Consider the following 26,640-nt stretch of genomic DNA (forward strand, 5'->3'; position numbering starts at 1 on the left):
CCTTAATTGTGGACTCTTGTGATAACCATAATACCCTATCACACATCACTTTTAAATTATTCAGTTCCTCATCTGTTTCAGTGCAGTATACGCAATTTATCCAGTTTTTCACAGTCTTACCCCAACCCTGATATCAGTCCCATTTTACAACAGTGGCACATGCATGTTTATTGTGGCTTTGTTCACAACAGCAAAGAGCTGGAAACAATCCAAGTGCCCATCAACAAACAAATGGATAGAGAAGCTGTGGTATGTTCACACAATAGAATACTACGCTGCATTGAAAAACAAGGAACTCATGAAATATTATTCAAAATGGGTGACCCTGGAGGACATTATGCTGAGTGAACTATCTCAGTCACAAAAGGACAAATATTGCATAGGGCCACTGTTGTAAAACGGGACTGACATCAGGGTTAAGGGAAGACAGAGAATGAGGGGAAGAATGAATGATGCATATTGCATTGAAACAGATGAGGGAGAAAATTGTTTAAAAGGGATGGCTAGGCTGGCACAGAATAGAAGAGCATATAGAGCTCTTGTACTTACGGTCGCTATGAGTCACAGACGACTCAATGGCAACATAACAACAACAACATGTGACTGAGTATTATTGTCGTGACAAGAGTCCAGAGTGAAGGCTGCACAGTGAAGTGGACCTGGGGGAAGGGATTGCATAACAATGAAAAAGTTTTACTTTTCAAAGAGAAGAGTGAATTGGGGGGGAGGGGATGGGCAGGGAGAAAAGTACAACACTGAATGACTGGAAACCATAAGTCTCTGTAAACTTTCATTAAAATTCATTAAAAAAGGGGGAAACTCCACATGCGCTCATGCACAAACATACATGCTGTTACATGCACACACAGACACACACACACGCACTGCCTTCTCACGTCTTCCCCTCCACAGATGACTGCGGTGTATTTTCCACTTTTCTCCCCAAAACAGTGTCTCCTGACAGAATTCCCACTTTTTTTAAGCACAAAGGTCATATTTTCAGCCCTCCCGTCTGTCCGCCTGGGTTCCTACACCATGACGGGGACCCTCTGTACGTTAATGTGGGACCACAGGGTCTCAGCTGCGTTGGCATCGGTCCTGGCTAGTGGGCGTCTGGTAACTATGGGGACTGATCCCCGGTGGTGCAGTGAACTGACAACTGGACTTTCAGCTGAAAGGCTGGTGGCTCGACCCCATCTGCTCCTCCAGGGGAGACAGATGAGGCAACTAGAATGTCCTAGTGAAGATTTAGTCTTGAGAATCCAATGGGGCAGCTCTATTCTGCAATACAGAGTCTATAAACTGGAAGTGACTCGATGAGTCTATATCTGTTCAAGGGGCCCTGGTGGTGCAACGGTGAGATGCTCAGCTGAGAACCTCAAGGTTGGAAGTTCGAAGCCATCAATCAGCTGCTCTGAGGGTCAGAGGTACAGCAATGTGCTTCCAGAAGGACGACCTAGAACTTACTGTCACCCGGGTCACTATGAATTAGCACCTCGTGGGCGGCACACACAACACCCTTTGTCAGGGTGCCCACCCAGAGCCAGGGGTTCACGTTCACCCATAGGAACTGTGGAAGAGAGGCTTGGTGATTTGCTTCGGAAAAAGCAGCCCCTTGGAGAGCTCTGGTAGCTTAGTGGCAAGAAGTTGCCCTGCAGTCCCAGAGGCGCGCTGTTCTAATCCACCAGGTGCTCTGCTGGAGAAGAAGGGACAATCTCCTCCTGTACCAGTCAGATCTGATTTGACGGTACACAGACACACACACTTAAAAGAAAAAGCAGCCCTTTAAAACTCGATCCGGAGTGCTGGTGACAGTGTCTGCAGGAGCTGTGCTGCCCCAGGACCCAGCGCCTCTCAGGCATTCAAATCCACTTTGAGGGAGCGAGATGGACCATCTCCTACATCCAATTCACGGCCTTAGGGAACCTGCTGGGGGCTCAGCCCGGTTCTAATCATCATGCAGGACAACGAGGTTCAACTCGGTGGGCACAGTTGTACTGGGACCCACTTGGGCCTCCTGAATGTGAACGGCCTTTCTGCTGGACGGTGCCCCTGCCCCAGGACTGTGAGCAGCCGCTGGCCAGCGTGGATGGACACTGGCACCCTGAGGCCAGAGCGCAAAGGGCAGAGGCTCACGTCCTCCCCCGTGACCTCCGCTGGCAGAGATCTGGCGATTCAGGGTGGCTGGGCACCTTCTGGGCCTGGCTCACTCCATCCTGGACACACCTCCCTGCGCGCTGGCCTCGAGCTCCCGCGCGCCCTCGCGTGGCCGCACAGGGCAGGGCCGTCAGCGCGCTAGTGAGTCGCTCTGCGCTGGGTTTCACCGGCGAGGGGGCTTGGGGTGTGGGGACCGGACATTGCGGAGGGCTCCGTGGCCCCACTCAGCGTCATCAGGCTATGCACCAGGGTTGATTGCCAGCGCTGCTGTGGCCAAGCATGACCTCACCCAGCTGACATTAATTACAAATCACGTTTAATTACAATTCATTTGCCCATAGCCTATCAATTTCGTGTGTGTGTGTGTGTGTGTGTGTGTGTGTGTGTGTGTGTGTGTGTGTGTGTGTGTGTGATGGAGTGGGGGTTGGCCAGAGGTATTTCGTGAGACAGGTATAAAGGAGATGGATGGAGGGTGTGGGGGAGGCAAGGTGTAAGCCTGGGGGCCGGGCCCTGGGCGAGACAGGAACCTCACAGACCCTGCAGGGTGGGGCCTGTGGACAGGCAGTGCCTGAGGGCTTCCTGGAACACGTGAGAATGACAGAACAGACACAGAACTCAGCTGGGAGAGGAGGGGGAGCCTTTCCTGGGAGGTGCAGATGAGCCTCTGCCTCCCTGACCTGGTGTCTGCTCACCAGTCCACGAGGAGGACATGGTGACCACAGCTAAGCTCTGCTGTCTGCATTGCTCCATCTGAGCCGGGCACCACTTCCCGAGAAGAGACATTGACCCACGAGTCAGAAGCCCCAGTCCCAGATGGGATGCATCCCGTGATGGGCACCTAAGCTGAGGGTGTCAGTCGCAGCTCCTGCTGCAGGTGTGCGGGGCTGGCTTGTGAAAACAGACACTCAGATGCCCCCACCTGGTGTAGGTGGAATGTCCCCCATGCAGGGAGTCGGGACCGGTGCACAGAACCGTGTGTGCAGAGCCAAGGCCATGGTGAGGAAGACCTGTTGCCTTTCGGGGCTGGTTGGTTCAAGGAGCTGTGGTCACAGTCCTCCCAGCGCTCAGCTTGTGACCCAAAGCTTGGCGCTCTAGTCTACCAGTCACCCCGAGTGGGGCTGTGCCCTCAGACGCTGGCAGTTTTGCTCTGTCCTCACAGGAGCAGGTCCACAGCAGCGGGCTTGGCTTTCGTTAGTACGGAGCAGAGTTACAGACCTTTCCGGTGATGCTGGAGCCGCACGCGCAGCCAGGGAAGGACTGCGAGGCGGAGTTGTCACCAGCAGGGCCTGCTACTCTTCCAAAACCAAGGGGAGTTTACAGGCTGGGGGCTCCCTGCAGGACGCTGGTGAAGCCGCATCTCTCCTGCTCTGGAGCTAGGGAAGGCTGTTCTTGGAAAGGGACATCGTGCTTGGAAAGATAGAGGGTCAGTGAAGGAGAGGAAGACCCCCAATGAGACAGATTGACGAGGTGACTTCAGAGATGATGGAGGTGGCACAGAATAGGGCCAGGTTTGGGTCGGCTGTTCACATGAGTCATACTCAGCTTGACCTGAGAACAACAGAAAGCAAAGACAAATTGTCCTGAAGTCTGAGTCTGTCATCATGGACTTTGACTTGGGGGGACCCAGTGGGTGTCACACTGTTTTCCACAGGGTCTTCAGGGGCTGATTTTTAAACTGGATTGCCAGTCCTTTCTCCCAAGGTGCCTCTGAGTGGACTTAAGCCTTTGACCTCTCAGCAGTGTAACCCATGACTGTTTGCCCACCCAAGGGCGTGTCTGTGTGGGAGTGTTCACACCACGGAAGTGGGGAAGGCTTGTGGGGAGGTCTGGAGAACTGGAGGGCTGTGCCAGCGCTGCTTTGCTAGGACGTCCCGAGAAAGATGCCCGAGAGCGTGAGCAGAGGCCCCCCAGCCCCTCCGCTTCTGTCTCCTTGTCCAGGACGTCAGAATAGTGACATCTGCTGAGTGCCGGAGGGGGGTGATTTGTGGGTGATGCAAGATCTTAGAAATTTTATTTCCTCCGTGCTCCCTCACTTCGAGGATCTGAGTCCTCGAGAGCTGGTCTTGGTACAAAGCGTCTGAGACACACATTATAAGCCCTGTCTGCACACAGCTCTGCTGTAATGGAAAGGCTGCAGGTTCCAATACATCTAGAGGCACCTAGGAAGAAAGGCCTCGCAATATGCTTCCAAAAGGTCAGCCGCCGAGGACCCCACGGAGCAGGCTGTCCTCCAACATGCTGGGTCACCCTGAGTCTAGGTCAACATGATGGCAGCTGCATTTTCTTTTTTTTTTTTTTAAATAAACTTTTCGTTTTGTGCTGGTTTACTTACAGAGTTGGTATACATTGGTTTCCACATCGATCTCTCCCATTTCCTTAACCCACCCCTCTCTCCATCCATCAACCTGTGCGACCCTCTGATTACGCCTCCCATGCCTCCTCACGCCGGTGCCCCCCCTTGGGTCCCCATACACGTTTTTCTAGTTATCTGTTTCTACAATGATGGTCTTGCACAGTATCTGTCCTTACGGGACTGTGCTTATCAGCATAACGCTCTCCAGTCCCTCCAGTCCGGCAGTGATTCACAAAATCTTCTTTTTAAATCAAAGTGTAAAGCAGAGGCTGCAGGGTTGTGGCCAGGGAGTCCCCTCCCCTTCCCTCTCCTCTGTGGTCCGTGGCCAGCAGTTCTGTCTCAGCTTCCTGTGGGGCATTGGGCCAAGGAGCTAGGGGCACAGTGAGACCCTCTGCCCTCCCCCCAGCCTCTGACCTCACACTGCACAGCATCATAGCACGTGGGCCAGAAGGATGGTGGCCGCCATCAGCCCCGTCACCAGGGAGCTCCTGGCGCTCAGCTGGGAAGCAGCCCCTAAGGGAGTGGAGGGTGTGGTGAGGGGGGGGGCAAGCAGCTCACCTGAGCACCAGGCCCCCACCCTGCACGGTTCCCCCTGCTCCGCTTGGCCCGCGGTCCCAGCTCTGCAGCCCACTCCCTGCCCTGCCCAGGAGGCCCCACTCAGCCTGGTCCAGGCTCCCTCTGCCCCTCAGAGGTGGAGTGAGGGTCTGCGGGTGTGTGAGGGGGAGGCTTCACGGAGCCCTGCTGTGAGGAGGGCGGTGCATTGCAGGACATACCTGGGTGGCCTTCGGGTGGCACGGAGGTCCGAGGTGTGGCCGGCGTGTGCCCGTCCTGGTGCAGCAGGGGTAGGAGGGTGCTGAGATGCCCGTCGTTGGCCTCGGGCACGATGCCCAGCAGGTGGCACATGAGCTCATAGACGTGGACGCTCTCGAAGGGTTCCACCTGCAGGCCCGCCCGGAAGCTGGGCCCCACGGCCCGGAAGATGGTCTTCATGTCCAGCTCCCCGTTGTCGAAGCCGTGCTCCCCATTGTTGAACTGCACGTTCACTCTCTGCAGGAGAAGGGGCGCTGGGCTGCGTGTCGAGGGCTACCAGCCCTCTCGGCCGCCCCCTCCTTCCAGTGGTCCAGGGGCTGGTGCCCGGCTCCGAGGCATGAAGCCAGGGTGGACTGAGCAGCGGGCACAGGGGGATGTTGGCCAGTGGGACTTCTTGTAGATGTTGGGCATCCTCACAGGTACCCTTATCTTTGATGTGGTGGGGGCAGGTGGAACTGTGGGCCACATATCAGCAGGACAGCACAGCTGGACCTGTTGGTACCTCACTTTAGGTGCCTGGGGATGCAGGAGCAATGTGCCAGGCCGGTCACTGAAACCCTGGCAGCTTCAATCCACCAAATGGCCCGGGAGAAAACAGACACCTTTTCCCATCCACATTTACAGCCTTGGAAACACGAGTGAGGGTCTCCCCATGTCTTGACAGCAGTGGGTTTGGTTTGATATCTTGCTTAGGAGGCCTGGTGGCACCAGGGGAAGTGTCACATTGCTAACCTGCAGGGCAGCAGTTCAAAGCCACCATCGTCTCCTCGGGAGGAAGGTGCCCCCATACACATGCTCAGCCTTCCTGCCCTAAGGGGCAGGCCCACCCTGTCCGAAAGGGTCCCTGAGAGTCAGAATGTACGTGGGGGCTGCAGGTTTTTTAGTCTAGTTGGACGTTGTTACTGGACAGTCTGACCTGGAATGAAGTGAGGGGGCAGGGGACCCCAAGATTCAGCTCTGCTGAATTCTGAACCCCAGAGCTCTCTCTCCTAAAGAGAGAGTGGGTATGGAGACCTCATGGGACGTGTGGGGACTCCTGAGAAGGGGGTTGAGTGGTCAGTGCGAGGGTGGGTGCTGGGCCTCCCGGGGAGCCCAGCTTCCTCTCCACACTGTCTCTGCACCCCAGGCTCCCAGACTCCCTCCTCCACGTCCCCCCACAGCTGAGTGCCCCCTGCTTTGGCTGTGGTGATGGGGTGTCCTTTTGGTGGCCAATATGCCCTTGGACAGGAGTCTCCCTGGAATGCCAGCTAAGATTGGACACCCCGAGTTTACAGTGCTGGTTTCTCAGAAGCTGACCACTCGGCCTTTCCTCCAAGGGGCCTCTGAGTGGGCTTGAACCTCTGACCTCTCTATTGTTTCACTCCTGCTCAAAGCTGACTGTTGATCCGACTCACAGCGCCCCACGTGACAGAGAAGAGCTGCTGGGGAGGGTGGGTCCCCAGGCTGCCATCTCCCCAGGAGCAGACTGCCTGGTGTCTGCTCCCACACGCAGGCTGGTGGCTTTGAACTACCGTCTTTAGGGGTGCAGCAGAGTGCTTAACCGTTGTGCCACCAGGGACCCTTCCTGCTAAAAGTGAAAAGCTGAATGCACTGCCATCAGGTTGGTCCCCACTCCCGGGGACCCCTCTCCGGCTTCCAAGGTTGTGGCTCTTCACGGGAAGGGCTGCCTCACTCTCTCCGGAGCAGCTGGTGGATTCGAACTGCAGCCCTTCTGGCCAGCAGCCTGACGTGTAATAGACTCAGCCACCAGGGCTCCTTCCTGTAAAAACCAGGGGTCTTTTCATAGGTCAGACAGACCCCCTGCAGGTGGGGAGGCTCTGAGGGTAAACCCCCCTCACCCCGTGAATGACGTAGCCGGGGTCGCTGTACATGAGAAGCGGGGTGATCCGCGGGTTGTTGGCATAGTGGAAGCCCTTGGGGAAGGCTTCCTTCTTGTAGACATGCAGATTGGGGTGCGCGTCCTTCAGGGCCTCGTACACCTTGTCCAGCAGCCCCTCCTTGGGCAGCAGCATGCCGTTGGGGCCGTAGTCCAGCAGCTCGAACTCGATGTCCTTGAAGGAGAAGTTGGGGAACTTGTGGAACTCCACGAGCTGACCGCTCTTGTTGACGGTGGTCATGCCGTGGTCGGAGGTGATGATGAGGTTGAGGCTGCCGGCCAGGCCGCTCTGCTCGATGCGCTCACGCAGGTAGCCCACGGTCCGGTCCACCTGCCTCACCATGGTCTTCCTCTCCTCCGACTCGGGCCCGAACTTGTGGCCGGTGGAGTCGGGCTCCCCGAAGTAGAGGGTGACCAGGTCCAGGCCGTCCTGGACGAACCAGTTCATGACCGTGTCGATGTTGCGTCTCCACTCCTGCTCGTCCTTGTAGTTGTGGAAGACGCCCTCCTTCCGGCTCTGCGACACCGCCGCGCCCTGGTAGGTGACGTTCCCCCCAGGGTAGAAGAAGGAGCCGGTCTTCAGACCCTGAGAAAGAGGGTGCGTTAGGGGGTGGGCTGCCTGCTGGCCCCGCCAACCTCTGGCCGCCCACAGCCACCCCAAATTTGGAGGTTTTGACATGCCTTAGATGGAGTCCTGGAGACAGTGTGTAATGCATCGGGCTGCTAGTCAAAAGGTTGGTGGTTCGAATCCACCAGTCACTCAGTGGGGAATGAGAAGTAGTCTCCTCCGGCCAAGATTTCCAGCCTCAGAGAGCCAGGGAGGGTCCCCAAGTCGGGAGCCCCTTGAGCACAGTGGGTCTGGTTTCCTGCTTATCTTTCAGGGGCTCTGAGCACACAGTGGGTCTGGTTTCCTGCTTATCTTTCAGGGGCTCTGAGCACACAGTGGGTCTGGTTTCCTGCTTATCTTTCAGGGGCTCTGAGCACACAGTGACCGCTAAGTGAGACGTGGGCGGTTTGAAGCCCCAGCGTCTCCACAGGAGCAGGACAGGGCTATGTGCTCCTGGATGGCTGTGCTCTGTCCCTCAGGGCCTCCCAGAACCAGAACGGACTCGATGGCAACAGTTACGGGGCTGTGACGTAAGGAGCCCTGGTGGGACAACGGTTAGAGTGTTTGACTGCTCATCGATAGGTCAGCGGTTTGAGCCCCCTAGAGGCTCTGCTGGAGAAAGACGAGGCCTCTGCTTGTGTGAAGGTTGTTGTGTGCTGTGGAGCTAGAAGCGCCCACAGCTGACCCTGCAGAGTGGTCGGCGGCAGTCAATCACATGGGAGGAGACTGCCCATCCTTCTCCTGCAGAGCAGCTGGTGGATTCGAACCGCCTGCCTTTGGCATTGCAGCGCAGCTTCTTACCACTAGGCCGCCGGTGAGCCACACTCACACTCGCCCCACTGCTGTGCCGCCGGTTATGACGCACTGACCCTCCACTGCTTTAGAGGCTGTAAATCTTACCGGCGGCCTGTTCATCCTCCTTCTCTCGGCAGCCGCTGGATTTGAACCACCAGAGACTCTCGGCCTTTGAGTTTGCAGATAACACGCTACAGACGACCCACCAGGCTCTGTGAGAGTCGCCTGGCAACCCTGTGCCCGCCAAGCAGGGATTTTGGCTCAGAGCTTGTGCAGGGTTGCCGTGAGAGCTATGTCGTGTGCACGTAGCTGTCGCTCAGGGGCTGTGGGCCCAGGTGTGCGTGTCCCCCTCAGTGTCCTGTCCTGAGGCCGCTCGGAAGCCCCTGACCTGCCACTGGCTCCTCCCACTGGAGCCCCAACCGCGTCTGTCTGTCTGTCTGTCCATCGTCTCTGCTCCTCCCCTCCCCCCTGCAGCCTGGTCACCTGTCTGCCAGTCTGGGGTTTAGGAACCGCCTCTCCTGCCCCAGGTCACCCCGCTGCCTCTTTAGCAGGACCGCTGCTGGCACGAGGGGGCTCAGATGCCGTGTTCTCAGCTCAGTGATCCGGCCGAGGGCTCTGAGGAGACCCGTTCTGATGGAGGGGACAGGCCTCCGTGGGCTCTGTGTGGGCCCTGGGGTGCCCTTGCCTCCCTGTGCCCCTGCCCTTGGCCCTGGAAGAGGCTTCACCTCGGGCTGAGGCGCTCGCAGCATTGTGAGGGGTGGGTGCGGGGCTCACCGCTCTCCCTCCCCATTTTATTTTCACTTGGGGAATGGGCTTAGATTTGAGCTGTTCAGCCTCAGGTAGGGGGTGGGGCATGGGGAGGCCACTTCCTCTGTGTCACGTGTGTGTCTGGTGTGGGTGTGACCTCACCGGTTGGAGGTCCTCTGGCCAGGGCCCCCAGGCGGGGATTGGAGCCCACCCCCTCTGTGCCACCTCCCAGGGCCTCGAGTTGGATGGGGCTGGACCATGCCTGTGGCCTTGAGCCCTCCTCAGTCCCGTGCCCGCCCAGCGCCCTGCACAGAGGGGCCTGCAGCGGCCTCCCAGCGGCGCCCACATGGGTGTACATCGCAGTACCTGCCTCTGGGCGGTGATCCAGATGGGCACGCTGCCGTTGTCCCACCACCGCTCCACTCCCAGCGTGGCGTGGTAGGGCAGCTTCACTTTGGACGTGGTATTGAAGAACATGTTGTGTACGACACCATGGTTCTCGATGTATTTCCCTGCGGGGATGAGAGGGTGGCAGGCTGTGGGTGGGGCCCTTCTCATGACTCAAAGCCGAAAGGCACAAGGTGCAGACATTGCTAACCAAAAGGTTGGGGGTTCCAGGCCACCTAGAGGCTCAATGGCAACCAGTGTTCTTCCCTGAGCGTGACATTCCTGGGCACTTTTGGGAGCTTCTCCAGCAGCAACGACTCACTGCCCTGTACATGGAGACTAGGGGACTTGTATGTGAGCCCCGGTGGCACAGTGCCTTCATGCTGGCCTGCTAACTCTCAGGTCAGCAGTTCGAAGCCACCAGCGGTTCGAAGCTGATCCTGGGGAGAAAGATGAAGTGGGGTCCCCGAAAGATTTACTGCCTCAGAAACCCGGGGGAAGCTATGATGAGTGTGGGTCAGCGCAACACCAGTGGGCAGTGTGGACAGTTCCAGGGGACGATCGCGGACAAACCCTGTTTTACCAGGAGCAGGATCTGAGATGTTGGGAAAGATGTGTCGTCAGCCTGGGGATGCAGAGGACAGGACCTTGATTGGTCAAAGTGAGGAGGACTTTGAAGCACTTGCTGAAGAACATCAATGACAATAACCTTCAGTTTGAACTAATCTCAATGTCAAGAAAACAAAATCCTCACCACCAGGTCAACAGGCAACATCACGCTAGGTGGAAGATTGAAATTCTCGACAATCTCATTTTACTTGAATCCTCAATCAACACCCTTGGTAGCAGCAGTCAAGAAATCAAAAGACGTGTTGCACTGGGGAAATTTCCAACAGCGTCTTTAAAGTGCTAAAGAGCAAGAATGTCAGTTTAAAGACTAAGGTGCACCTGACCCAAGTCACGGTCTTTTCAACTGCATCCTGGACAATAAATAAAGACAACAGAGGAAGAATCAATGCCTTTGAAGGGTGTTGGTGGACAGTCCTGACAATCCCATGGACTGACTGTCGAAAGACCAAGCGAGTCTGTGTACAGGAAGCCCAGCCTAGGTGTTCCTGAAAGCCGGGGATGGTGAAACTCTTACAGACTTTGACATGTTGTCAGGAGGGGCAGTCCTTGGGAAGGAGATCACACTGGGAAACGTGGAGGGTCAGAAAAAGGGAGAAAGACTCTGAGCAAGACAGATGGACGCAGTGACTGTAGCAATGGGCTCCCGCATGTCAGAGGCGATGTGAGGATGCCCGGGGTGGGACCCAGAGCTGTTGGTCTCAGGGTTGCTGAGCTGTGCCTGAACCACCTGACAACCGCCCCCTTTGTGGCGATTGCTGATGGCAATGCCAGGCGAGTCACAGGCACTCCAGCACCCGTTTGCACTGCTTGTTGGTTTTCAACTTTGTGTCTATTTAAAAAGCTTTAAAATGAAAACCTTGTGAGTGGTCATCTGAGGGGTAACTATTGACCTCTCGCTGGAGCCAAGAAGAGGCAGGAGACACAAAGACACTGAAACAGCTGAGAGGACTCTCTGACTGCGGGAACCCCCATCTCCTTGCCCTCGAGGGCAGGAGAGCTGGATGGTGCCCATCTCCCCTTACTGGCCACTCTACAGGGGACCCCAGTGGCAGGTCCTGGACAGAGGCTTGGGGTCCTCATCAGGACTTGGGGTGTCCTCCATCAGGCTCTGGGGCTGTAAATTCTGATGCGTGTAGAGCACCTCATCTTTCTACTTCAGAGGAGTTGGACGTGAAGCCCTGGCCCTGTGCTTAGCCATCCAACACATTACCCACTGTCCCACCAGGGCTCCCTGCTCTGTGCAGAGTGGGAGGAAGACAGAACAAAACTCAGAACCATGCAGATGTCTGGTCCTGCTGGTCCTGCAGATGTGAGCGCAGACGGAGAGGCCACAAGCGCAGTGGGCTCATCTCCAGTCCTTCTTTCTGCTCCCACTTGCTTCCTCCTCTGGGAAGTCCTCCTGGGTTGCTATCCTGACTGTGTCCGGATTTAAGAATCCCATAGGTACTTTCAGCATGTCCTTGGTCAGTTGGCACTGAGGGTCCTGATGGTTTCCTTGCTGGTCACCTATCTCTCCAGTGAGAGCGTGCCCTCCTGGGAGCAGGGGCAGTGTCCCTCTTTATCCCTCTTTTGCCCAGGACAGAGCCCCTGTCTGGGACCCAGGAGACTGGGACATGGGAGCCGTGGGGCTCTCCTCCCCCTGCCCACGGCCTGTACTCACCAGTGACCAAGGTGAAGTGGCAGGGGCTGGTCATGGTCACAAAGGCTGGGGTCATATAGCGTGCCTTCACTCCCTCGAGGGCCATGGCGTCCAGGTTTGGGGTGTCCACATCCTGGTCGTAGTTCCAGCGGAAGCCATCAAAGGACACCAGGAGCAACTTGTTCCGGGACCCCTGTGCTCCAGGCACCCTGACAGGCACCCCGGCCCCCGGCGCCAGCAGGGCAGCCAGAGCCACCGCCAGGAGGACGGTCAGCCGGCTCATGACGGATCGTCTGCGAGTGGCCGCTGTGTGTCACGAGGGGGGCAAAGTCCCAGGTTCACCTCGAGCTGCCAGGCGTCCAAGTGATTGTGCCACAAAAGTGGTTCCAGAGGCCGAGTGGCTGCCAGCCCGGCCCACCTGGCCCCGCCTCCTCTCCCCTTAGCCTATCCCTTTGTCCGTCCAGCCCTGCCTGGACACCCTGATGCACACCCGGCCCACCGACAGCAGCGGCGGGATCCCTGGGCTGGACACATCTTCCTATCTGCTCAGCCCCTTTGTCCGCCTGGCCTCACGTGGCACGTGCTGGAGTACACTGGACATATCATAGTCAGCAGTCTCAGGACTGGACAGTCGCCTCGCTGTGTGTCCCCCAGCAGCCCGTCCTCCGTCTGACAGCTTGTCCTCTCTCGGCCTCTCTGTGTCATTTCTCCTTATCTACTCAGACACCTGTACGAGATGGTTTGAGGGTCTCACCCCACCATGATGGGGGGATACCTGTGGAGTGTGGGCCTAGCTGGGGTGGCTGTGACAGGTCAGGGACTTTGGTGTCCACAGTCCATCAGTGAAACTGGCCTTGTCATCGAGAAGTAAGTGAAATGCTGATGGAGATGCTGATTGATCAGTTCCACAGCACGACCTGAGCCAGGGATCCTGGCCCTGAGAGACTGCAGAGGGCGGAGTCGGGGTCATCCTGGGGACTCTGTCCCGTGGGGTGAGGAAGGAAGCCCCACACTGTCCCACGTGGGGAGCTCAGGGGTTTGCCAAGCTCAGTGTATGTGGTCAGTGCTACACACCCTTCATACGTGCGCACATACACAGACATCTTCCCCTCATACATCATCATACCTTCACAGCCTCTCCCCAATATCACACACAGAGACACACCGCAACCCCACACAGACGCCTCTCATCCTCATACTTCACAGCCTCCCACGGACACACACACTCTATCACACGCAGAGATACCCACCCTCCCACATCCTCATCCCTTCATACCATCTCATAAACACACACACGCTATCACACACAGATACCCCCTCCACATCATCATACCTTCACACCCTCCCACAGACACACCCACCCACCCACACCCCTCACACACAGAGATACCAACCCACCCACACCACCTCATACCTTCACACCCCTCCTACAGACACACCCCATCACACACACAGAAACATCCCTAAGCTCATATCTTTACACCCTTCCCACAAACACAGACACACATACGCACACCTTGTCATGTACACACATTCACATACACACACACACACACTCACATATCCCACACCATCCCCCCCCTCACCACCACCCATCTCTCTCCTATACCACACACATCCAGGTGCCCACTCCTCACACACAGATACACCTATATTTACACACACACACACACGCACAGAGTCTTACTCTTATACCAGAACCCCCAGGTCTCCCAACACATGTGCACACACACACAGAGAAGCAGGTGCCATCACTTTGAAATGAACGCTAATTCTCCCTCTCTTCCCCTCCCCCTTCCTCCTCTTCCCTTTCCTCCCTCTCCCCCCTCTCCTCTCTCCTCCCCTTCTCTTCCCTTCTCCCCCCTCAACACTCTCTCTCTTTCCCTCCCTCTCTCTTTCTTACCACATCCCCTTCACCTTCTCTGTCTCCTCTCTCTCTCCCTCTTTCTCACTCTCCCTCTCTCTCTCATCAAACTCCCTTACTTTCTCCTCCCTCCCCCCGCCCCACCCCACTTTCTGCTTCTCTCCCCACACTTCTCCTCTCTTTCCTTCCCTTTCACACTCCCCCTCTCTACTCCATCCTTCCCCCTCCCACTCTTCCTCCTTCACTCCTGTTCTCTCCCCTCCCATTCTCCCACCTTCTCCCCTCCCTCTCTCTTTCCCTCTGTCTTCCTTCCCCCCTTTTCTGCCCCCACTCTTGCTCTCACTGTGTCTCCCTCTCTCTTCCCATTTCTCTCCCTCAAACTCAACAAATACCTCTGGGCATGTTCGCTGGCAGACACGGCTCCAGGACCTGGGGTTACCCCAGAAAACAAGACAGCGTGTTCTTTTCTACACCCTCTTGGTCTGGTATTCACGGGACTTCCTTGTCTGCATGTGGATATTATTCTGTCACTCACAACATTGTATTTCAAGATGAATCTAGAAATGACTTTTTTAACTATGAAAGCAGCCTTGTTTTTTCTCATCTTTTCGTCTCCAGAATAGCAGATCATATGAACGTCTGACTTAAAGTGTCCCATGCCAGTCCATCTCATTTTACCAATACCTAGTATGCTAATATTATTTATTTTATTTTAGTATTTTTTGTGCATATTCTGTCAAATCAGCTCTGACCGGTACAGGAGGAGATTGTCCCTCCTTCTCCAGCAGAGCATCTGTTGGATTCGAACCACGTGCCTCTGGGATTGCAGTGCAGCTTCTTGCCACAATGTCCAATTCTCCTACATTCATGGTTCTCGCATTCCTTGTTTCTAATCACTAGTGTCTGCTTACAGCTGTTCCTCCTCCTCTGTGTTCCCGTACTTGAAGGCTCAGCCTCAGTTGCCACATCTGCTAGTCTAAATGTGCTCTATTGTACGTAGGGTTTTCAAAGGCCTGTTATTTTGGAAGTGGTTGGGTAATCCTTCTTCCTAGTCTGTCCTAAATTGAATGCTCAGATTTAGAACAGTATCTGATAGACAAGCATTTTACAGAAAAGAGCAGATGATAAATATTTACCCAGTTATAGAAATAACCAATTGATCCAATGTTGTCCCGCCCTTGACATGTGTGCCTTGACCCACCCCTTTCCCTGCTCCACCAGCATCCCCTTCTACTCCCACTTATGCCATTCAACACCTACCTCCCCGTCCCACCCTCGATATGATGCAACCAAAGCCAAAGGGAAGGAAATGTAAAATGTCTACCAATTTCTGCAGCAAGAGATCAATTGAACATGCAATCAAGATGCATTAATAATAATGGGTGACTGGAATGCAAAAGCTGGGAACAGAGAAGAAGTATCAGTAGTTGGAAACCATGGACTTGGAGACAGAAATGAAGCTGGAGATAGAATGATAGAATTTGGCACAATCAAGGATTTATTCACTGCAAATACTTTTTAAAAGAAACATAAACGCAGGCTATGTCTCCTAGTTGAACCCTGGGGGAGGGGGTTGCCAAGCTTCCCCTTTAAAAGTTGGCGTGGCTGTAAATCTCTTGGCACCACTGACCTTCCTGCTTTCTGTCCCGTATTCACACCGTTTCCTTGGGGTACAACCCTGAACAAGATTAGGTACCAAAGCGTGGGAAGTCGAAGTGGATCTGGTTATCTTCAGTGCTTCGACAGGGGCTGTGATGATATCGTCAAGGATTAAGTCAGAGCGCTGGGCCCATTTCACATCCGGTTTCTCACCCCTGACTGCCGGGGGCTGGTGGTTGTGACATTTGCCAGTGGGCTCCCAGCACTGACCCCACTCGAGTACCAACATTTCACAATATATATGTTTTAGAATACGTATTATTAACAAATTATTTTATTTTTGCAAGGAAAGAACTATTAGGGAAAGTCCTTTGCAAAGGGAGCTGGGGGGGGGGGTGTGAAGCCGTGGCAGTCCAGGACTCGAAGAACTGGGTTTATCTTCGTTGTTGAGGATTCATCGGTGACAATCGTGAGTCGTAGCGTTTTCACCCGCACTCCTTCTTCCGAATCATTTCTCCCTCATGAGCGAACGCCTCTAAGCTTCATGCAGAAAGCTCTTTAAAGGCCACCACCATGGTCAAGGCCAAACCACACCCACAAAACAGACCGCCTGAGGTGGGGTGGGCTGGAAGAAGGGTGCAACAATGAATGAATGGAATTCCAAAATCTCTGTAGATGTTCATTGAAATGAAAAATAAATAAATGAAAATATTTTTAAAAAACCCAACAGGCCTTAAATTGTTTCCCACGCTTGGATAATTATATTTAGGATCTGATTTCGCTGTTTTTATTTCATCCAAGATGTATGTATCATTAAATGCTTATGATTTGGCTCTATTTAAAAACAAAAACAAAAACAAAACAGAGTGCCTGCCCTGGACTTGCCTTCAGCTCACGGCCTCCCTAGAGGCCAGAGTGGAGAGGTCAGAGCAGAACTGCCCAGAGGGTTCAGGGGCTGCTCACCTTTTTGGCTCCTTTTTGGCCTGTGGGCCTGTTGGTGGCGCTGAGAGGGCCCCACTGGCCCAGCGCTCAGTCCCTTGCACCATCATGTCTTCTGTGTCCGCGGCAGCCGTTCTTGACCCATGGGGCTGACCCGCCATGAGGTTGTGAGTAGACGTCGAAGATGGTTTTGGTTCCCGTTCTGAAGAGCTAACCAAGGCTTTACAGGATGGGGTTTTGGTGGACGTTTAAAAACCAGAATCTTTGTTTGGAGGAAGAGGTGCTAACAAATCAAACGAGAAAGAGCTGGAGTTGTGTTTGGTCTAAAGTCCCAGCGTCTCCCGAAGAAGCCGTGTGGGCGCGACTCCCTCCCCTGTGACACCAAAGCCTCCATCCTGCCTGGGGCTCGAGGGCAGCGGGGGCAGCACGTCCCGGCCCTGGGCTTGGCCACGCAGCTCGGCCACTTCCTGCAGGTTGTGCTGGGACAGGCCACAGAGGACTTGGGTTCACATGGTTCAGATGCTTACATAGGATATAACATAACATAACATAACATAACATAACATAACATAACATAACATAACATACATAAGATAACAAACATAACATAAAACATAACATGACATAATATACATAACATAATACAATACAATAAACATAACATACTATATAACATGCCTCTGGAAACTATGAGCTTTGACAAATGTCAGTGGTTGTGAAGGGGCTTCAGGCCTTTTGTTCATGGGGTCGCTGTGAGTCGTGCTTGACTTGAAGGCAACCAACAACAATCAACAAGAATACGATAGAATATTAAAACACACACACACACACACACGTGGGTAAAGGAAATGGGAGGATCCCGTGTGAAAAACAATGTATATACGAACTTTGTGGGTAAACCTGTATTTTAGGAAAAAAACCCAGAAAACAAACAAAGATGCCACTGGAAGGCACAGATGGAATCATGAGGACATACCACATGTAGGAGCAGGCCTGGGCCCCAGGGGTTCTCGCCGGCTGGGGTCTCAGGAGTAGACCCCCAGGCCTTTCTTGTGAGGCACAGCTGGGTGCCTTTGAACCTCTGACCTTCAGCTAGCAGCTGGGCTCTGTGTGTGCCACCCAGGACTTAACGAAGAAGCCAGTGAAGAGACTCCGCCCATACACTGGCTGCTGTCAGTTGGTGTCTCCTTATCCAAGGCTGTAAAGAGCCGCCCACCCGCAGGCACGCTGTTCACATCCACCCGCTGCTCCACAGGAGAGAGACGGGCCATCTCTCCCCTCTGACTTATTGCCTCTGAAAACCTGAGTCAGTTATGAGGAGCTTCTGACTTGATGGTACGCAACAACAACAACCACAACCACAACCACCACCCCTGTGGAAGCAGGACATGGAGTCATTATCCCTCCAGGCACATGGTAGGTTTGAACCGCTGACCTAGGCGTTAGCAGCTCAGTGTTTCACCACGGGGCCAGCAAGCTCCACAGGGACAGTGGCTGGTTTTGGGGCATGCTGAGGCTCCTTGCCTCCCCAGTATCTCTGCAGAGTTGGGGTGCATGGAGAAGGGCAGTGTCATGCAAGTCAGGGCCAATGCAATGCCAGTGACAGATTTACCCAGAGTAAGCTGGACAGAAGGTTGTTCCGAGGAACCATCATGATGGGAGAAGCAGGCAAGATGCAAAGCAAAAGTCATGTGAGCAGTAGGACCTTTGTGTCATCATGATTGTTTAGAATAAACACATTATTGTCATTTAGAATAAACTGCTAAGTAGAGGTCCCTGCAGGAAATTCTCAATGTCAAGGAAGCAGGGTTTATTTCTAGGTGGAGCCTTGGGAAAATGTTCTTTAATTTCAGTATTTCCTCTCCAGGTTTAACTTTTTCCCTCGTTCACTTGTTTGTCAGATGTGTAAGATGACCAACCAGCTTGGCTATGATTGAAGGGTTTCTAGAACGTTTCCTGAGCCGTAACCAGGAAAGTGTTTGGCCAACTGGACCATGTTGACCAACCTGTAAGACTTCACTCCCTTCTTCCAAAAAATGACTTGAAGAGGCACTTAAACCTGGAATAAGTTCATTTATATAATATCTGTGGATTAACTGAGTTCATTCAACTTCAAAACAGCATGGACGTTTCAAATGGTTTGTTCTTAGAACTTTGGACTTATCATGCAACAATTTTATCCATCACTGGATCAAATCTAGTGATCTTCAATAGTAATAAAAATGGAATTAAAAAGAAGAAGAGAAGGGATGTGACAGCTGGAGCTCTGGACGCCCATGAAGGGCACAGGCCTGGGCGGTCTCTGTTAGAGAAGGCTGGGCTTTGAGCCCACCTCCTGGGGTTTGCAAGTGACCAGGCAGGGGCCCTGGTGCTGTCCTGTGCTGCTAACCAAAAGGTTGGTGGTTCGAACGCACCAATGGTTCTGAGGGGGGAGGTGGAGTGTTGCTCTGTGTTGGAGTTGATGTGACAGCAGTGGGCTCGCTCCCAGTTTGGTACAAAGCTGTGTCTCCCCCGAGAAGAAGGGCTGGTGGGCTCGCTCTCAGTTTGGTAGAAGCTGTGTCTCCCCCGCGAGGCAGGGCGCCACTGTTCAGGCTGTTGACTCAAAACCAAACCTGGTTTTTCTGCCGAGCCGGGGGAAGGATTTCTTCAGGAGGGCTGGACGAAGAAGTGCCTCCCAAGCCGGACGGTGGGGGTATAGCTGACACTTTGCCCAGTGTCCCTGGGGATCCCAGCTGCCCGTGGGCCAGCCTGACTTGGAGTTGGAGGCCAAGTCATTCAGCCTGGGATGGGCAGGGGGATGGAGAGAGGCCATAGAGCCATTGTCTTCAAGGAGGGAGGCCCAAAGCTGACCATTCCTCCCTAAATGACTAAATGCCAGGAGGCCTGGGGAGAAGAGCTGGGATGCCGGGCTCCACTCTCACTCCTGGGGAGATCGGCACCCTGGTGTCCCTGAGGCTCTGAGGCTGTCCAGCCCCTCATTCCTGCTCCTGGGGAGATTGGCCCTCGGTGTCCCTGAGGCTGGGAGCCTGCCACCTGCTTGGTGGTGGCTGTTGGACCCATAAGCAGCCTGACCGACCTTCAGAACCCTGGGGTTGTTAGTCAAACTGCCCTTTATCAACTCCTTTGCTTTTTATTACTTTTCAGGAGTTTTATCTCTGCAGCCATCTCGCCTCTCAGCTAAATGAGGATTAATATTTTAACAGGATTATGTGTGTGGGGTTAGCACCCTTCCCTGGGGACCATGCACATGCACCAACCCCCACCCCACTCCACCTCGAAGCCCTGCCTCCACCAGGTGAGCACGTGTGTGTGTGTGTGAGAGAGAGAAGAAGAAGAAGAGAGAAGAACAGAACAGAAGAGACACACTCCAGCATCCTGCCCCCTGTAGTTCTTCCCATCCATGATCCTGTTGGATCTCCTGTCTCATCACCACTCACACCCCCTCCATCATCTCATCTATTCAGTGCCATCAGTTGCCCATAAAGTGGTGTTTGCTCCCTGATAGGCTGCTTTTGTGGCACTGGGGGACAGGTTGATCTTGGGGGACAGACTCAGAAGGGGACAGAGCAGGGACGCTCTGCTTAGGAAGTTAGGGAGCACTTTCTGGGATGGAGCTGCAGGGATACCCTGAAGCCTTGGGGGACACTGAGCTGTGTCTGTGTCTTCCCATTGTGTTCAGATGGTACCCCTCAGGGAGTGTAGAAGTCCTGCTCTGTCTTCCTTGTGTGTCTGGGCAGTGTCCTGTGGGGTTTTCTGGGCAGTGTCCTGTGCGGGTGTCTGGGCAGTGTTCTGTGGGGGGGTAGGAGAGTTTCTGATTGGATGATGTGTTTCAGGTTTGCCCTCTGGATGGCTGGGGAATATACAGACAGCTCCCCAAAGTCCTGGAGAGCTGGGAACAGGCTGGTCAACTGCCCACCCTCCCCTGAGATCCTGACCCACATGTCCCATCAGCTGGAGCATTGACCCCAGGTCAGCCCTGCTCACCCCATCCGGGAGCCCCCAGGCCGAGGCCCCTTGGCAGAAGGAGACAGGTAGTAAACCTGTCTGCTCCCCGTGCGTATTGCAGTGGGAGGTGGGGCCAGGGGTGCCCATGGTCTGGGCCTGTGGTCTCCTACGAAACAGGAGGTGAGAGGTGGTCATGAGGGCCTTTCCCGCTGTCCACATAGACGCTCTCCCCGACATAGGCCTGCTTGTCCTTCTGTCCATCCGCCTCTCTGTGAAGAACCCTTCCTGATACCAGCATGGCTGTGTCCCCGGCCAGAGCGCTTCTGTTCTCAGGCCCTTAATTACTAGGTGTGGGATTATTTTTTGTCCTTAAAAATTTTGTTGAACTTACATTGAAATGATAATATTCTGACTGTGTTGAGTCAATTAAAAGATCTCTCAATATTCTGTTGGGTTGTTGTTTTACTTCCTCCGAGAGATTATGCGTTGGCTGTTGTTATGTGCCGTCGAGTCGCCTGACCCACCGGCTAGACGTCGTTGACGTTTCCCAGTCTCACTGGGAGGAGAGAAAGAGCTGGCAGCCAGGTGGGTCAGGGGTTGCACTAGGTGTATTTGAAAACCCAGGAAGCTTCTGTCCTCAGCGTCCGGCTGCCTCAGGCACAAGCAGTCTCTGCTATTACCTTCCAGGTCCAGCTGGCCAGGCCCTCGGCCACCAGTGCATCTCCGGAGGTTCTTGGGCCCAAGTCTGACATTTTCCGAAGGGGCTTGTCTGGGATGGGCTGCTGCACTGGCCCCCGCCCTGAGAGCTCTGATGGGGGAGGACCAGGCGCAGCGCTGAAGGCCTCTCTCTGGGAGTTGTAAAGTGTCTGTTCTCCCACTGGCCCCCAGTCCAGGCTCCCAGTGGAGGCTGTGGACGGTGCAAAGGTGGTGGGGAAGGGTGGAAAGTCCTGAGGGCCGGGCCCGGGTGGACACTGTGCCTGGCTCTGGGAGTGTCCTGAAGACCGGGCCTGGGTGGACACTACCTGGTGCTGGGAGTGGCCGGGAAAGGCCAGGATGACAGAGAATCACTCTTGTCACAGAGACTTCCGGAAGAACTTGGAGGGCCCACTATCTACCCAACTGTCACTTTTACAGCCATGTGTCCTGATAATGGGGACACACTGGGACAGATAAAGGACTACCTTTGTCCATGCCAGGTGGACAAAGGGTCACCAGCAGGTGCTCTCCTCCCAGTGCAAAACCCCCCAGGGGGACTGGAGCTCTCACTGGGGGAGGGTCCCTCTAGGGCTGTGAAGGTTGAAGGGAGGAAGACCCCCTGCAGTGGTCCCCTGTTCTCATCGGCCACTCAGCTTCAGCAGTTGTCACTAGCACCATTAAGCCTCGTACTTGGTGACCACACATGTGGAGGCTAAGGGCCATGCTGAAGTCTGTGCTGGTGGGATCCCCCTGAAGGAGTGTTGGGGGCACCCCCTGGAGATCGGGCAGGTCCACCATGTGGACCATGGCCTCCTCAGCCCTCCAGGACCCCAGTCAGTCCTGTGGGCAGCAGCCAGCTTCCCCCCCTCCCCACCTCCAGAGGGTGACCCTGGAGGGGACATGGTGGGCTGGGCTCTGAAATGTCAGGTGGTTGCAGATCTGGACCTCATCTCACTCCCTGTCACGAGAGGAGAGGAGGGCATGAAGACGCGGGGGTGGACGGTCGGAGCCTTCAGGCCCACGTGCACAAAGGTGACACCGTGCAGATCACCAGCCCCGTGCCGTCTGGCTGGGAGGCACCTCACAGCTGACAGTGTTTTGCAAGCACATCTAATCTGGTTTCTGGGAAGATAAATTGATACTCAGTCATCAACTTCCTATCAGCACCAATTAAGGGCTGGCAAATTCCAGCAAGGAGGCAAATTCCAGTTGGGACCCGGGATCGGGGTGTTGTGGAGCTGTTGTTTTCAGCTGCTGGCTTCAGAATGTCATGGGACAGGGTCACCACTGCAGACTGGAAGTTGGGGTCACATCCCGGCTGACAGGCCAGCTGGTGCTGTGGCTGCTGGGGGCCCAGAGCCGGGGCCATGGAGGCTGGGGAAGCCGTGAGCAGAAAGGCAGAGGGTGTCATTGCTGGTGGTGACTGAGTCTGTTCCAACTCAGAGTCCCTCATGTCACAGGACAAACCCTGCCTGTCCCTGTCCCCGCCTCCTGGTCATCCTGTTAAAGCCTGTTGAGGTCATGGCGCCACCTGCATCCTCTAGTGTTCTCATTCTCAGGACCAACGTGATGTTCCGCTCCAGCCTCTGGTCTTTCCTGAAGACGTATCCAAAGTAAGGGACCTGCAGACTCATCAGCCTCACTTCTAGGGAACATTCTGGAAGCATTTCCTCTAAGGTTGATGCCTCCATTCTCGTTGCAGTTCTTAGCCTATATTCTCGGCCAACGTCACTGTTAAAATGCATGAATTCTTTCTCATTACTCCACTTTTGGGTGCATGTGAGGTGAGTGGAGAGCTCTTTGGGGAACATTGTTGTTGCACCAACAGAGAAGAGATGGCATGCCAACCTTGCCAACACAGGCCCTCGATGCGACGGTTGGACAGTGGCTGCAGCAGTGGCTAGGAGGCCTGCCGGGACCAGGCAGCATCATTCTGTCACACGAGGGCTTGTTAGAAGCTGAGCCAACTCAATGGCACTTAGCAACAACAACAACCACCACAGCAACAACGTCATCAACAGGACCCAGCTCAGGCTCTGCAGGGGCTGCAGCCCTTGAGGGCTGAAAGGCCACAGGCCGGATGGGGAGCGGATGAGTGCAGAAGGTCCAGCATGGCAGGGGCTTGGTGAGCGTGGGACGGGAGTTAACTCACCCCCCAACGTCGGTGAGTCGCATGACCCTGTGGGACAGAGCATAACTGCCCTAAGGGTTCCATGCCTGTTGATCTTTACGGAGATGGATTGCCTCCTCTCTCCCGTGGAGCGGCTGGTAGGTTCCAACCGCTGACTTCTGGATTAGCAGCCCAAGGCTTAAACTATCACACCACCAAGGCTCCGGTACGATTTCTATCGCCTTGACAAAGAATTAAGGATGAGTTCAAAAATGCAGACAATGCCAACTTTTGCTGTAACGTTTCTCTGATGTCAGATTCAGTTAGTAGAAGACAGGGCAAGCCTTCTTTTATGGAAAAAAATGAAAATTATTCAAAAGAAAGATATTAACACAATAAACTTTCACACACAAATTTCCCAGATTCAAGATTTAGCAAGAACTGACACATTATTTATCCACTGCAATTTTGACTTTGCTTTTTTTCTTTGGCTAAAGGTATTTTTAAGTATGTAGCATACATTGCTAACATGCTCTTCCAGATTTTAGGCTGCAGCTCTCAAAGCGAAAGAACTTGGTAACATGGTTGCAGCACCATCAGCACAATAACAAAAGTAACACTGATTATTTGGTACCAGCAAATGACCCCTATAATACAATTTCTCTGCCTCGATGACTCTTTCAGCTCGTTTGTTTTTTAAAATCAGAAATCAAAAGCATTCTACACATCTTGTTTAGTTGTGTTTTAAGAACAACCACCCCCTATATGCACACCCACATTTATCGCAGCTCTGTTCACAATGCAAGGAGTTGGAAACAACCCAGGTGCCCATCCACATACGAATGGATAGAGAAGCTGTGGTATATTCACTCAATGGAATACTATGCTGCATTGAAAAACAAGGAACTCATTCAATATTATTCAAAATGGGTGAGCCTGGAGGACATTATGCTGAGTGAACTATCTCAGTCTCAAAAGGACAAATATTGCATGGTGCCACTGCTGTAAAATGGGACTGGTATCAGGGTGGGGGTAAGACTGAGAAAAACTGGATAAATTGTGTATACTGCACTGAAACAGATGAGGGACTGAATAATTTAAAAGCGATGTATGATAGGGTACTATGGTTATCACAAGAGTCCACAATTAAAAAAAAAAAAAAGAACAACCACCCCCTTGTCGTCATAGCAGTTTTAACTCATGGCAACCTGCTATGTTAGAGTTGTTCCATGGTGTTTTCTTGGCTATAATATACTTTTTTTTTTTGCAAGTGACTTTATTTGATATGATTTCTTTTTAAAGAACTTTGTATGATTTGAGCCAAAGTTGCACCTTTGAAAGCTACTCACACTTTCTAAGATGCTAGTGGCTACTTACGGAAGTAGAGAGTAGCCAATTGTCTTTGTGGACAATTTCGTGCCAGTTCACCTTGACATCTAACCTAGATTATGGCCCCAAGTCCCCAGGACCGGCATCTCCTTCCCTCAGGGCGTTTGGCTGTGATTAAGAAGCTTCCAAAGCATTTCCCCTGGTGTCTCTGCCACACGCACGGAGGCATTTATGACAGATACTAACATGAATATACAAACATCATCTACGAAGCCTGTGTAAGCTCACGAGATCCTGTTCTCCCATGATGACCTTGGACTTCTCAGCCTCTGAAGGCAGCATCTTCCACCTTCCCAACGATGACCTTTGTACTCATCTTCCTGAGGCCCCACCTGCTTGCTGGTGATTTGGACTCATTAGTGTCCCAGACGCCGCTCTCTTGTGACCATCCTCTGGGCCAGGACTTGCCAGCCTTTACCCCCCTGTCTCTTTCTTCACTGGGTTTGCTCGCTAGAGAACCCAGCTCAAGATGTGCTGTGCCTTCACTGGCAGCTGACCACCCCTGCGCTCCTGGTCTCGGGGTCCCAGGAGAGGAAGTCCACCCACTGGTCCCACATGCTTCCTTCCCTTCTCCTCCAGACAGGCCGAGGCCACAGCTGCACTTTACATGCTGCCCATGAGCTTTCAGACCCCAGTTGCTCCCGGCCAAGGTGTAGACCACCTAGATGGCACCGCAAATGGGAGCAGATGACCAGGAGCCTCTGCTGAGGACCCTGGTGAGTTCGGGGCCACCCCCAGGTTGGTAGTGAAGAGCTAACGTTGTGTCTGAGTCTAGACCGGCTTCCCGTCCCCGACCACCTTTTAATTCTGCAGAACGTGTTGCAGACATCAGCCCATCCAACGTCCCACACTCTGGATTTGATGAAATGGTGTGTTTGGTTCCCTGCGGTGTTGGCCTCCTAGAGCTGGGGGACAAAATGACCACAAGTGGTGGCTTTACAGAGATTGGTGTCCCCTGCTGGGGCCTCAGAGGCTGAATTCTAGGGGAATGTCGTTCCTGGTCTGTCGTGAGCTGTCAGGTGGCTGCGGTGACCATGGCCCGAAGATGCCCCTGACTGAGTCTCCACGGGGCGCCGCCCACGGGTATTTCCCTCTTTGATAAGACGTCACTAGATGGGATGCGATCGGAGGCCAGCCCCATCTGCTAGGACCTCGTTAGGAGCCCTGTCCCCGCTGTCCGCACCGACTCAGAGTGGACCCGCCGCTGGGTTTTCCAAGTCTGCGAACGGCACCGATTGCTCGACTCTCCGTCAGAGCAGCTGAGGGATTTGAACCAGCAGAAAGACGTGCCTTCGGGTTAACAGCACAGCTCCTGACGGACCACCCCACCCAGGAAACCAACAGAACGGCCCCTCACCTCCAAGCACTTCACGTGACAAGCCAGGGGGCGCTTTCGTGGACACAGTTCAAGCTGTTCATTAGTCACAGGTAGGGTGCACGCCTCGCCCAGGCGTCCCTCTGTCGGGGATGCTGAGGTGGAACTGAGGACGCAGGCGGTGACAGCCGGGTCCTTCTCTGAGGCACGTGTGCACTTCGCCCCACGAGCTCTGCCCACCGATGGTCCCAGTGTGAGCGCATTCTCCCGTGTAGTTACTGTTCTGGGTTGTGGAACTGGAGCTGACCCGTAGCTGATGCTCTGATGGGCGTTCAGAGTGAATCTCATGGGGGAGTGTCCACCTTTTTCCCTCAGAGCAGCTGGTGGATTCAAAACACAGGCCTTTGAAGCTCAGCTTCTTACCTCTGGGCCAGCAGATCTATCTCCCTGAGAAGCTGCAGAAGGAGATTTTAGTCATACCACGCCCTCCAACTCATGGGACAGGACAGTACGACCGACCGGGGCTTCACCGCTGTGATCCCAGCAGGAGCCTGGTCCTCCCGTGCGGAGCGTCCGACCCGCGGACTGCAGCCCCGCACATTGTCTGTCCCCTGCGCCTCCCGGGCACAGTGGCAGCACCGACTCCTGGCACCAGCGGGCCTCCCACAGGGAGCAGCCAGGATCTGTTAACCTCCTCTCCTCCCAGTTCACGTAGAGCCGGCCCCTCCAGCAGGCGGTGAGCTGTGGATGGAGTGGGAGGCGGCCCGCCTCTCCGGAGGGGC

The 26,640-nt window shown here is 54.2% G+C and overlaps 1 protein-coding gene across 1 annotated transcript; it reads right to left on the bottom strand.

The window, feature by feature from the left end:
* Positions 1-4,940: 4,940 nt before the first annotated feature.
* On the bottom strand, positions 4,941-12,284 carry ENPP7 (ectonucleotide pyrophosphatase/phosphodiesterase 7). The gene is made up of 5 exons (XM_006886337.1): positions 12,023-12,284; positions 9,712-9,857; positions 7,159-7,782; positions 5,284-5,557; positions 4,941-5,023 (listed from the first exon to the last, which is right to left on the bottom strand). Exons 1-5 carry the CDS (start codon positions 12,282-12,284, stop codon positions 4,941-4,943), a joined length of 1,389 nt encoding a protein of 462 aa, XP_006886399.1.
* Between the last annotated feature and the right edge of the window lie 14,356 nt (positions 12,285-26,640).

This window comes from Elephantulus edwardii, unplaced genomic scaffold (genome assembly GCF_000299155.1).
Source record: "Elephantulus edwardii isolate Elephantulus edwardi_28Jun2011 unplaced genomic scaffold, EleEdw1.0 scaffold00048, whole genome shotgun sequence".
NCBI lineage: Eukaryota > Metazoa > Chordata > Mammalia > Macroscelidea > Macroscelididae > Elephantulus > Elephantulus edwardii.

Excerpts from the sequence above, each read along its gene's own strand:
- ENPP7 (XM_006886337.1), bottom strand. The coding sequence starts at position 12,284 with ATGAGCCGGCTGACCGTCCTCCTGGCGGTGGCTCTGGCTGCCCTGCTG. Across the intron at positions 7,783-9,711 it reads GGATCACCGCCCAGAGGCAG|GGTCTGAAGACCGGCTCCTT; the intron begins GTACTGCGATGT and ends CCTCTTTCTCAG. Across the intron at positions 5,024-5,283 it reads GCCACCCGAAGGCCACCCAG|GGGCTGCTTCCCAGCTGAGC; the intron begins GTATGTCCTGCA and ends CCACTCCCTTAG.